The following is a 12,498-nucleotide window of genomic DNA, read 5'->3' as shown; positions in this document are numbered from 1 at the left end:
CATCCTTCTGTCTAAGTTATAATATACACAAAAACTGTCTGTGATCATCATTTGCGATAGGACCTTTAGATCTTCGCCAATGGCCCAAGCACACATTTTATTATGTTTTAAGGACAAACTGTTGAGCTGCTCTTAATACTATATACTGTATGTGTAATATTCTATACTACAACACTATTACAAAGCCCTGAGAAGCCATCTAAAAATAAACAGGATACAAGTCCTGGACTCAAAGGCATTTTGCGGCTCCTCTGGCCAGCCGAGCATAGAGGGTATTGTGGTTTTTCTCGTTCCTCTATTTGTGTCTAATCAGTGACGGGCCACGACTGACTGACCGCACCCCCACATGCACCACTTTTCAGAAGAATACACTTAGTGGAAGAATTTCCCTTGGGGAGATTTTACAATAGTTCCCACCCAAAGAGCTGATAAAATGATCAATAGGTAGACAGAAATGCTAAGAGACTGGTCTGAAGGTAAAAAATAAAAAAAAATGATAGGAAAAACTGTGCATAGAGTAGACAGAAGAGGACCTAAAAAGGGGACAATTCAGGCCACTGAACATTCCATTGTGGATTAGAGGGGCAGTGCATAAAAGCAGAGGGGAGGCAAGCTGGCTAAAAGTGGGGTTGGGAGTGTCGACGGACAAGAGAGTCGCCGCCACAATACAGCTTGGTGCGGCGTTTGTGCACAATTGGGGTCAAAAGCAGTGAGCGTGGCGGTTACCGAGAAGACTTTGAAAGCCTACATGAACTTACTTTAAATAGTCCTACTGGGACTCGTGTGTGTATATGCCTTTGTATTTGCAAACAGCTACCATATCCTGGAATAATTCTGAAGAAAACATTTGCATGCTTGTGCCTGAGCCCAAAGTGGACAACAAGTATGCAAATATTGAGCTGTTGTCTTGCAGCCATATTTGCAAAAAGGAACCAGGTCAAACAAAAATAGAGTCCCGTCCAAATCATTCACTTCAACGTAGCTCTATGAAGATTGGGGGTTTATCTCTCTACATGAATCTGCAGCTTTTATTCACAATCATCTCTGCCAGTAACCTTATGGCACTGATTCTGATGTTACATCTAAACTCAATTATCTACTTGGCCTACACTCTTACTCGCTTTTTATATCCTACAAGTGCAGCAAAGTGCTTGATAATGTCCCTGTGAGTCCAAAGGCTGCTCTGTGGTTTTCTTAATAGGCTACTAAAATAACACCGTGTTCACTTCCCACTCTGGACAACTTCGAAACGTTGCTAATCAGAGCTGATTAGGCATGGAGGTTATTCAAGTGTCCATATGGTGTAAACATCACGCAGACCTTGCTGGAACACTGAATGACCACCACCACTTTATGTGGGTTCACCTATTAAATGCTACAAAAAAAAAACTGTTATAAGACTCAGATCTATTGTAAGGTTTATAAATACCGTGACATTGATGCTAATTTCTTTTAGCCCATCTTTGGTGTTTCTCACGTTAGCCTTAAGCTAACAGACGTTTATTAAACGAATAACTTTTTTTAAAATAATAATGTACTCTTTTTGTGCCTCCAACTTGTCTAAACACAGTATTCTGAATAATATTGCATTTATGGAATATGAAATAATTAAGCAGCAAAATCCACCCGTTTTTATCCATTTTGACACTTCCTGTCAACTTAAAATTACATCACAGTGCCTAAGGGCTTAGGTAACGACCAATCACAGTTTACTTTTCTGAAGCTGAGCAGTGATTGGTTGTTGCAAATCTTTAGACTAGTGGGGTCAGATGCAACATATTATTGTAAAGACTTTTTGGGGGGTTGGCTTAGGTGTGTATAACTTTAAATGTTTTCATATGGTCCCGTAACCTCCTGACTACCAGCAATTCAAATTTGTCCTCTGTAGTGGACCTTTTTAAACCCGAATATCTCCCACACAGTGCATGCGATTGAATTATCTGCTTTTGTGCTTAATAGAGGACATTCAGAGCTTTCCAATGATAGCAAATGTGTAGCGGTGGGGCTTCCCTCAGTGCAAGCACTTTTTAGGGAAGAGAAAAAGTATGAGTAAAACACTTTTTATTGAACAAATTTAGGCTTTAAATGTTTTTAGCATGTATTAGCATGTGTTCTATAAGATTCTTAAGAACACATTAAGGTATTGTTTGAATTATTTTAACTGTATTTGAGCCTAGCATTTAAGTTTTAAAAAATGTCCTCCGTAGTAGACACATCATAGCTTAAAAATAAAATATATATATTTTTTTTTTTTTCAAAGATTTCTTTTGCAGTATTTCAGTTACTTCACAAATATTGGGGAATATCAAAATAAACATGATTGGACAATATTTTTTTTTCCTGGTACACGGGAGGATATATCACTGACTTACTTATTGCAGGTGGGTCAGGAAAATATCCCACGTGAAAAAAAAAAAACAGGGGTTCACTCACTATATGACTCATGTGGCAAAAAGTGTGGAAATTACGGTAATTACACATCTGACAGTTTTTCGGTCATGACAAGAATGACAAGAACTTAATTTAACATCATTTTGGGCAGGCACTGTAATTTGAAATACATTTACACAATAACCTTCCATCGCCCAATTTACACATTCAAATAATTAAAAGCACTATTATGGTACATGCTAATCAGGGCAGTGTTTTGTATGCTTTGGTTACCAGTTAGGCTACATCAGTGCAAACCTCTAGTTAGAACCCTCCAGGCTGAAATGTAGAATATATTTAAAACACAACCCTTGCTATTTCATATTTTTTCTTAAGAATTATTTCTGTAATGTTGAAGCAGTAAATGGCTGAGGGTCATGCGCGTACGTCAGACATTTCACAGGCGATAATCCCCAAAGCAAACACTATGCAAATGAGAAGATGAGCGTTTGTTATTTGACATATGGAGGAAATGCCTGGCCAATGAAACCCTGTTTATGCTTGACGGGCGTATTTTGATGATAACCCAAATCCTCACTCGTATTATGAATGTATGAGTGAATACATGAGTGAATGTATGAAAAACTAATCCGGCGATGGTTTTAGTCATGTGACGATGAGCTTCTTCAGCAAAGCAAACCAGGAGAGGTTGGCGGCAAATATACACAAGTAACACCCGACTGTAGAAGCAATGAGCAATTGGCTTGTTTGCTTATTTAACAACTAGCAGGCACACCACTCTGACAGGGATATTATTTATCCTCTTTTTAAACAGATTTTAGACGGGTCTCGAATTGTCATAGACGTAAAAATGTTATAAACCAGTTGCAGACTGGGCCTTCAGTGAGGATTTACCTGATTTAATCCACCTCTATTACCAAAAATGAAGTATTTGCTAGTCCAACTTGGCCTTACACTTACGGACCAATCAGAGGATTATAAAAATATGAATGTGGGCCATTTTACGTGAATTTGCAGCCTCACTGGTTAATGAAACAGTTCCATAGCCAACATAGTTTAACTTAGAAAATAAATTTGTAAGAACTTGAAACCTTGCTTTAGGTCAACAATAACTTGCTGATGCATGTTGAAACAATACTAAACAAAACATGACTTCAACTTGTAATCACTTTATAAGATGACTAATCCTCAAATTAGGCTAATAGCTTAGAATTGTTAAACCTCATTTACTCAATTGATAATTTTATACTGCTTGCCAACAATTTGGATCTTGTTCAACAAACCCTCTAGGCCACAGAGGGCGACCATTTGATGAATGTTTAGTTTAGTGGTTTAGTTTTAAGTGAATGAGTGGCCAACATGGAGCCTTCCGTCACTGCAAATGCAAATGCAAGCGACTTTATGAAAACTTCTTACCTGATCAGCCCCATAGGCAGCAGCAAACTCCATAAACTCCTCAATGCGAACAAATCCATCTCCATCCTGGTCTAAAGCATCGAAGACAGTTTTTAGAGGGGAGGCGTCTTCCTCTCTTGTGTTCACAGCTGAAACCATTGGCAGTGAGTCATCTCCCACCATCTTAGAGAGTGAAACGGTCTCCACACTTTGCTCAATCGTCCATCCAGTCTTTCCAGTACAACTGCTCAACTCCAGAACATTAAAATCCTGCCGACTGTTATCGGGCGGCGACGGTTCCTCTTCCCTCTGTTCTGTCGTCACATCATGAGCAGTTTCATCATTTACTCCCTCCTGTGGCTTTAAGTTCCATCTTTCCTCACTGGGGACTCCATCAGTGGTTAAGCAAAAATCCAAAGCCATTTCCTCATTGGCTGAATGCTCGGCCTCGGAGCATATTTTGTTTTCCATCAAATCATTTGACGCACTTTCCACAGAGAAGCTCTCACAGCTGACATCACCGTGGATGACGACATCTTCAGCCGGAGAGTCGGTCAGCGATAAAATCAAAGGAGGTGAGACACTCTCATCTTGGAGATCTAAAGTCCTGAATACCGTTTGGGTGACATGTTCAACGTCGGATTCCTGGGTTAGATCCAGCTGTGCACTTGTTGGAATATCGGGATCAAGGGTCAGGCTGCTGTCAAGTTCTGGACCCTCTAAATCCAACAAAGATCCTTGAGTACAACCCAGTAGTGTGCTGATGTGGTTAAGTGGGAGGTTGTTCTCAGGTAGCCTTTGCGGGGTCAAACTACTGTTTACTGGCAGAGCTGTCACTTGATCTGGGAATAAACCTTTGTCTCCAGTTTCACGTGACAAAGTCGCCCTGTTCTGCACTGGAGCCTCCTCCTGTGACAGATCTACCAGTCCTTCACTGGCACCTTGTGACAAGACCGATGACTCTGAGGCAACACAAGTTTGATCATCTGAGAGGAGATTAATGGAAATAAGTGAATCTCCTGGGTTGGATTCAGAATTCCACTTGGATTGGGAAGACAGTACTGTAGCGCTACTGTTGATTATTATGTCAGTCTGTCCACTGTCTTCCTCAAATGCAAAATTTTTCCCAACCACATCAGTGAGGTTGGGAGAAAACAGCCACGAGAGCATGAGGTCACTTGTTTCATCAGGTTCCTTGTTTCTTTCCGAGTGAGGCGATGTCTCTGAAGCAGTGGAATGGTGCTCATCGAAAAACAAATCTCCACAGGGATAATCAGAAATGTACAAAAGTTTATCAAACTCTACCGGTGCGTCCTGGTAGACTTGATCCATTTCACTTTGCTGGGACGTCAGATTGGGGTCGCCAAAATGCAAACCTGTCTGACCACTGTTGTTTTGACACAGGACACCTCCATTGTCTGAGTCCAGGGTGAGAAATCCAAGAGGAAACGCTTGCTCCGACTCCCACTGCGCATGCCCCAAAGGGCTCGACACCACAGTGGGTTCCATCTATTTTGACTTCAGGTGTTTTATCTCAAAACCTAACTCACATGCCATACTTTATCTTAGGTTACATACGAGTACAACTTAATATCAACGCGCGTGGAAATGTTTAGCGAAATATTAAGTTTTATGTAGTTGTCAATGAGTATGTTTTTTTTAACTTTACAGGTCGACAAACACATCCAACAAACGTATTAGCTAATATCAAACTCATTTTACCTCTAAGCCATACTTAAATGTTCACATCTTTAATCTGATTTGACTCACTTGGTGCCTTTCGGCAGGTCCGCTCATGGCTTTTCCCATATCTCGACGTCTCACCCCAAACATCGTCAAACGTTTAAGTGAAGAATTTAGCAAAAACGACGAGAATAATACCTCGGCAATGAACCAAAAAACGCGAGCTACATCTCGAATTAAACCGACTTCTAACAAGTATTTTGTCAACATTAGCTTAGCCGATTAAGTCATCGTATCCCCTCACGAGCAGAACGATGAGAGCGTGGGGAAGAAAAATAGCAAACCGGTTCAAGATTTAAACCTAAGTCCACAGTGGCGTTTAAATTCAATTTCTACTTCTATTCTAATTTCTCTTGTCAAACGTTTATCCAGGAAAGAATTGGGGGAAAAAAACTAACTCCTCCTTTCCAGCATCCCACCGCTTGCCTGTCATTGGCTAGCTGTCGACACAAGCTAGCCCAAATTAGCCTATTAGCTCGCTACCAGGCCAAACGACTTCCATGTCCTTGGTAAGATTAAAACAAAAAAATGACTCGGCGTCAGTGTTAATGATCAGCGGATGTCGCCTCGGTGGTTTATACCTTCGGCGTTTTTGTTTTTTTTTCTCCCCGACGGAAATCCACCTGTGTCAATCCTCAAAAATAAGGCCAACCCAGACTGTGACGAATCTGCTCATTCCGCCCCCAAAAAATCCTTCCGCACAAAAATGTCTCCGCGCTCCGATTAAATAAAAACAGAGAGATTAAACGGCGAGAATATGTTCCATCGTTTGACCGTCGATGTTGTCACGTACGAGCTCTCTCTCGCATCAGCATCCCAACCCTCCTCCTCTTCCTCTTCGTCATCCTCCGCCTCCTCCTCTTTCTGTCGCCGCAGACACGCTGATGTTTGACGCACGCGTACAAAACACTCCGCAATGTCACTTTAAAAAAATTAATAAATATTATTATAGTTGATATTCCCAAATAATCTACGAATACTCAGTTAATATTTACGCTTTCAGTCTGCACTCAAATGTAATAACTGACTGCAGAATGTGACGATTAGCAAGCTTACATTTATGCAGGGGCGTGGTGATGGCCACCGGGAATTGAAAAAATATTACTGGCACTGCAGCAATTTGACTACATTTATAACCCTCATATACTTACAACATATTCTATTTATATAACTGCAGTGGATATAAAAAGTCTACACCCCCCTGTTGAAATGCCAGGTTTTAGTGATACCGAAAAATATTGAGAAAGAAAAAATATTTGAAAATCTTATTTTTCATTACCAATAAGACCTGTAATATATAATTAAATTGAAACAAAAAAAGAAACATTTTAGAGGGGATGTAAACTACCAATTAAGTCTTCAATTGTTCTAGTAGGATTTTCCTGACATTTTTGGCATCGTATGTTACAACTCAACTCAAGCATGGTCTGCAGAGCTTACATACATATGGAAGCCCAGAAGTGTCAAAATTCAATAAATAAAAAGGCCTTTTTGAAATAACTATCCTTTTGATAAATAACAGATAATTATTTAATATGGCCATTAAATTGTAAAATGAGGCGTTAGTATTATTATGAAAAGTGTTCATACTGGTCTTTAATATGTAAGAAAAAAACATTTTTCATCATTTTTCATTTTTCATCATTTTCATCATTTGGCTGAAAAACGCCATTATGTAAAAGGAGACCATTATTTAATCAAAATAAAATGTTTTTTTTACATATTAGAACCAGTATGAACACTTTTCATAATAATACTAACGCCTCATTTTACAATTTAATGGCCATATTAAATAATTGTCGGTTATTTATCAAAAGGATAGGTATTTCAAAAAGGCCTTTTTATTTATTGAATTTTGACACTTTTGGGCTTCCATATCCATACGAACCTGCCGCCTTGACTGGTCATGAGTGGTCAAGGCAAATGCCGACATAAGCGGAAGTGACGCATGGTAACAGACAGTGGAAGTCAAGTGGCTGCTGCCCACTGATCGGTATATATGACTGGATAGCCAATCGGACAAGACTTTTGAAGTCGCAAGGGCGCCATATTACTCCTCCCAAGATGTTTTACATTTATCAAACATAAACAAGAGGACTTTAGACATTTTACAACTTGACTTAAATACATATATAAATTATATGCTTTATGATATACAGTAGTACTAGTCTGCTCGCGAGATGGGATGAGCAAGATGGCCGCCCTGTGACTTCAACGGCTTGTACGGGCGTGTGTGCGCTATCGGGCTATCCAGTCATATATTCAGATCAGTGCTGCTGCCTCAGACTTAAGCGGAAGTGACGTACTGCTCCATTGGAACATGTTGCTAGCATAAATCCTTGGTATATTATAAATGTTCCAATTCCAAGGTGTAATAAAAATACTATATAAAAAATGACCGTGTGCAAAGTTATCCACCAAACATACCAGCCAAAAAATAAATAAATAAATAATCCCACGGCGGAAGCGAAGTGCAGTACAACATGAGTGATAGTCGAGTGTGGGCGTGTGTCACGAAAATAGTTAGCTAATGGTCACTTGAATGTCAAATATAATACCTTATCTTCGACCTAAAGTGCCATAAGATGAAGCAACACCAACTCTCTGCCGGGAAGCGTCGAGCCAAGCCTATTCTCTTCGGGACGATCATTGTTGGACTGGCCGCTGCCTTCCTGAATTGGTACCGAGTAATTTGCGCATGAAGCCTTGACTGTAGCTTGAAACTACCCAAAATTAAACCATAATTTAGAAACCTAACCCAATCTTGAAACACTAATTAGTGGCTTGGAGCCTACTCTTGTTTTAAACCCCTAACTGGACCTTCAAATAATGATTTGGCAAAACGAAAAACAATTTTATGTACAAGTCATTTTTACCTGACATAGAAGATATGATGAAAAAATGTCTTTCTGTACATATTTGACGTTTAATACATTTCGTTCCCGTGTCATCTGCAGGCACAGGTTTTTCGAGGACACGGAGGACTTGCGAGCACAGGAGCGTGCGAAGTACGAGGCCAAGAGGATGGAGATCGTGGAGAGGAGACACAAGCTTATGGCAGAGGTGTCGGAAAAGAGACAGAAAAGACTCGAGGAAGAAGCTGAACACACACGAAGGCCTTAACTAGCATTATGAATTGGTTTTTCATCTGGACATGATTATACATGGATATATATGAAGGTTGAATCGTTTCCATACGTGCAGTGATGCACTCAGTTTCTTGTGAAAAAAAAAATTAAAAAAAATCCACATTGTCTTCAATTTGTTTTCCTGAAAGGTTGAAACCATCCGTTCATTTGTGAATGGATAGAAAGTTTCTATTGTGGATGTTATCAGACAACATAAGTCCGCTTTTGTTTTTTAATTGAAATAAATTACATATACAAACATCGACACACGTGATATTGCACATGAAACAATAAATACAAACGGACAGAAAAGTGCTTGGTTTGTCTGTTACGTAAGAAACAAAACTGCAAACATTAAATAACATCCCAAAAAACAATGACTGTACTTAAATACAAAATGTGTCAATTAAATAAAACAAATCATTTTATATAAAACCATTACTAATTATTCTTAGTCTGCTATGGCTATTAAATATTTTTTAAGAAAATTATTTATTATTTTCCTGACATGTTATGTGATAATTAAAATTTTGATTACACATTTATTTGGTATACATTTTAATTCATCAATTTTTTTTTCTATCATTTAAATATCCAACAAATTGATTTCTTACCACCTGTAACTGGAATGTAAACGATCAATATGACCCAAAGTGTGACACATTTGAACGGTGCCTTATTTGTCGGGACAGAAATCAAATGAAAATCAAAAGACCACCATCTTTCCCTTACGACTTTTTAAACATTTACAAACATCAATAAATAACAAAATTATTCAGGAAACACTTTAGCGTGCACGTGAAAACTCGCTTGGACTCTTTTTGACTTCTTATTGCTGAGTGATGAGTGAAAACGTGTTTGCATATCACTTTACTGTCTGCTTGCGTGTGCTGTCGTCACCACTTAAGTCACATGACATCCTTTTTACTGGGAGGGGCTGCGGAGGTGGTTCGTGTGGTCTTCAAACTGTGAGGGGCAGGGAGGCAGCCGGAGGGACTGTGATGGCTGTGAGGGTCCCTGGATCGAGGCTGCTGGCCCCCCTCCTACAAAAAAATAAAAAATAAATAAATTCTTTTTTAATAAATTATTAATTAGCTTTAAATGTAAAATGTTTTTTTATTTTACAACATTTCAAATACATGTAAAAAATAAATTGCAAATAAAAAAAAATATATAAATAAATTTGCACGTGGCAAGATATCACATTTTCAATCACTATGGACCCAATCTCTTTTAAATTGCTTTTCCTGTTTATAGACAATTAAGTTTAGACTGCATTAAAAAAACACAAACATAAACTTCATTTGTGAAAGTGCGGAGTTCCTCAGGGTTCCATTCACAGTCCACTGCTAATTATTCCATTTCCATTAAATGAACCTCAATTCCTATAGAAAATGTCCACCCCTTAGCAACTCTTTTCTGGGAATGACTTTTGACTCATCCCACCACACAAAAAAAAATAAAAAATAAAAAAACTACTCACACTTTGTCCAAATAGGTGATATGCAGCGACTGTGAGTACGCGCTATTGTTAGCATTGAGGATGTTGCCGTTGTCCAGAGCGTAGTTCTTCTTGGCCTGCTGCTCCTTGGCCAAGTTCCTGCAAGCGGCCAGTTTGGCCTCTAGAACCTGCCGGAACATGAAACTCATGATGAGGAAGGAGAAAAAAAAAAAAAAATCTAAATTTGAGTTTTACAGAAATCCAAAGCGGACTCACCCCGACTTTCCTCAGTAGGTCGCTGACGATGTTGAGAGCTGATATTCGCGCTGAGGGAGTCAGCGGGGAGTTGCTGGCGTAGCTTGTGGAAAGCCCTGTAAAAAAAAAAAAAAAAAAAGAAAACTTTTGGACTCAAGGGAGAATGTTAGGCAAAACGTTAGTCTGCACTAACCTGCGGCATTAGCGAGGAGGGCGTTGTCCAGACCTTTGCTGAGAGGTGTGGCGGGCGTGGAAATCGTCAGCGAGTCCATCTTGACGTCGTCGTGCGTGGGCGAGTCCGGGCCCGACGTCCGGCTCACGTCCGCCTGACGCTCGCGCACAGCCAGCTCCTGACGCAAGTCTGACCACATACAAAACATTCATGCATTCAGTGCCATTGACGTAAAATCCAGGATTTTTTTATTTTATTTTTTTTTTAAGCTGTCACCTCTGGCTTCATCTTTGAGTCTCTGAACGGACTCGAGGAGCGACTCCTTCTCGTCCAGCTCGCTCTCCAGGAAGGCGTTCCTCTCAATGGCCTGGTTCAGACGCTGCTCGAAGTTCTCCAGGGACACGATGGTCGCTCTGAAAGGCGCAAACAACAACAAAAGTCAAAAGAAAGTTGAAATGATCAAGGGCGACGTAAACACATCTCCAGACCTCTTGGCTCGTTCTAGATCGTCATTGGACTGTTCCAGTTCTCGCACGTATTTGTGGAGCTGCTCCTTAATGCTGCGCGTCTGCACCAGGTCGTCCTCCAGAACGGAGATTTGCTTGTAGCTCTGGGAGTATTGTTGCTCCAGTCGCTCCTGTCACAGTACACAAAATATTTTAGCATCATACATTTTTTTTCCCCCATCATTGTCCTCCTCAGTTGTGACCTATATTTGTTTTTTTTTGACGACTTTCCCCATTTTATGGATGGATGGATTTATATTTATATTTACCTTGAGCGTCTCCACGTCGTTCTTCAGCCTGAGGTTATCGGACTGGAGGTCCTTCAGGCGATGCTCGGCCTGGCCCAGCTGAGCTTCCAGCTCGGCCTCCAGTTCCCTGCTGCCCTCCTGGAACTCCAGCAGCTCTTCGTGAGCCTCCTGGTAGCTGTCGGCCGACGGACAGAGACGGAGAAAGACATCACGCTAAACACGAAGTGCTGAACTGCACATTTGACATCAAAAGCTTAAATAGGTTAAAACTCAAAACAACATGTCACATACTTTGTCTTGTACTTGACGTAGAGAGCTTTCCAAAAGTTGATTTCCTCATCCTTGGAGGAGAATTTAGGTATTTTGTCCGCTTCCATGGTAATCGCATCTAGGGAAGAAGGAAGTTTATTTTGTAATGTATTTATTTTTTTTAGTTAATAAAAAATAAAATACGTTTTGTTTTGTTTTTTAATTAATTTATTTATTTGTACTGTGGATGTTTCCCACGCCTGTAGATTTAGCTCAGACGACGACAACATGTAAACGAACAATGTAAACGAAACATTACCAAATATTCCTCATTACTGGTAGTAAATCAAATCACGAAAATGGAAAAAAAGACAAGCGGATTCTCGACATGAATAGAAACGAAGGCAAAATGTCAAACATGGCTAAGCTGATTCAAAACCAGTCATCCGTGAATTTTTACCATTTGAGCTTTTACTTCGATGACAAGAGGAATGAAAAATAAGTCGTAAGTTTACCTGCTCAACATCACCTCATAAAAAGAGATATTTGTCATCTAAATGGGATGTTTAGCGTCGCATTTAGCTCGAAGATAGTGGAGATGCTTCCTTCTTGCTCGTCGTTTTACACACCGGCTGTAGAGGTAACAGAGCAGAACATCGGCGCCCCCAGCTGGTCGTCCTCTGTAAGTACGCTTCTCGCGGACGGGAAGAAAGGAATAAAAATACGCATTGTTTTTGTGCTCTAATACAATATACAAACAATAAATGTTCATGTGAGTTTTTATACATTGCAGTATGTAAGTCAAAATAGTAAAATACACGATACGTAGACGTTACGTGACAGAACGTTCGAAAACGTCATTACATCAAAGCAGGTCGAACGTCACGGGTTGCCAGGCGAAGAACATTAAAAAAAAAAAACAGATTTAGTCAGACTTAATGTCGTCTTATCGAGTAAATAAGTTTGGAAT

At 39.8% G+C, this 12,498-nt stretch overlaps 2 protein-coding genes and 1 long non-coding RNA gene across 4 annotated transcripts in view; 1 reads left to right on the top strand and 2 right to left on the bottom strand.

Moving 5' to 3' along the window:
• The window catches only part of rab11fip3 (RAB11 family interacting protein 3 (class II)), a 31,154-nt gene extending 24,800 nt beyond the window's left edge, over positions 1–6,354 (bottom strand). Inside the window, exon 1 of the mRNA XM_077503205.1 lies at positions 3,808–6,354. Within this exon, the coding sequence (XP_077359331.1) occupies positions 3,808–5,295 (1,488 nt within the window). The 5' untranslated portion in view covers positions 5,296–6,354. The remainder of the gene's footprint in view (positions 1–3,807) is intronic.
• Positions 6,355–7,862: 1,508 nt separating this feature from the next.
• Positions 7,863–8,785, top strand: LOC144005604 (uncharacterized). Its single transcript, XR_013279622.1, has 2 exons — positions 7,863–8,209; positions 8,487–8,785. It is a non-coding gene; the product is annotated as an uncharacterized LOC144005604 (long non-coding RNA).
• A 90-nt stretch (positions 8,786–8,875) lies between these two features.
• On the bottom strand, positions 8,876–12,464 carry LOC144005603 (nuclear distribution protein nudE-like 1-A). Of its 2 annotated transcripts, none has more exons than XM_077503932.1 (9): positions 12,044–12,464; positions 11,571–11,667; positions 11,301–11,454; positions 11,014–11,162; positions 10,802–10,938; positions 10,580–10,714; positions 10,375–10,469; positions 10,141–10,286; positions 8,876–9,700 (listed from the first exon to the last, which is right to left on the bottom strand). In XM_077503932.1, the coding sequence occupies exons 2-9, from the start codon at positions 11,654–11,656 to the stop codon at positions 9,619–9,621; spliced, it is 984 nt and encodes a 327-aa protein (XP_077360058.1). In that variant the 5' UTR covers positions 11,657–11,667; positions 12,044–12,464; the 3' UTR covers positions 8,876–9,618. The 2 variants fall into 2 exon arrangements, with proteins under 2 accessions (XP_077360058.1, XP_077360057.1); XM_077503931.1 differs by having other exon boundaries at positions 10,547–10,714; positions 12,044–12,460.
• Positions 12,465–12,498: the final 34 nt, after the last annotated feature.

Source organism: Festucalex cinctus, chromosome 17 (genome assembly GCF_051991245.1).
Source record: "Festucalex cinctus isolate MCC-2025b chromosome 17, RoL_Fcin_1.0, whole genome shotgun sequence".
NCBI classification, from domain to species: domain Eukaryota; kingdom Metazoa; phylum Chordata; class Actinopteri; order Syngnathiformes; family Syngnathidae; genus Festucalex; species Festucalex cinctus.
The sequence above is the reverse complement of the archived record's forward strand: the minus strand, read 5'-3'. Positions and strand labels throughout refer to the sequence as shown.

Excerpts from the sequence above, each read along its gene's own strand:
- LOC144005603 (XM_077503931.1), bottom strand. The coding sequence starts at position 11,656 with ATGGAAGCGGACAAAATACCTAAATTCTCCTCCAAGGATGAGGAAATC. Across the intron at positions 10,470-10,546 it reads CCTCCTCGCTAATGCCGCAG|GGCTTTCCACAAGCTACGCC; the intron begins GTTAGTGCAGAC and ends TTTTTTTTACAG. Across the intron at positions 9,701-10,140 it reads ATCACCTATTTGGACAAAGT|GAGGGGGGCCAGCAGCCTCG; the intron begins GTGAGTAGTTTT and ends ATTTTTTTGTAG.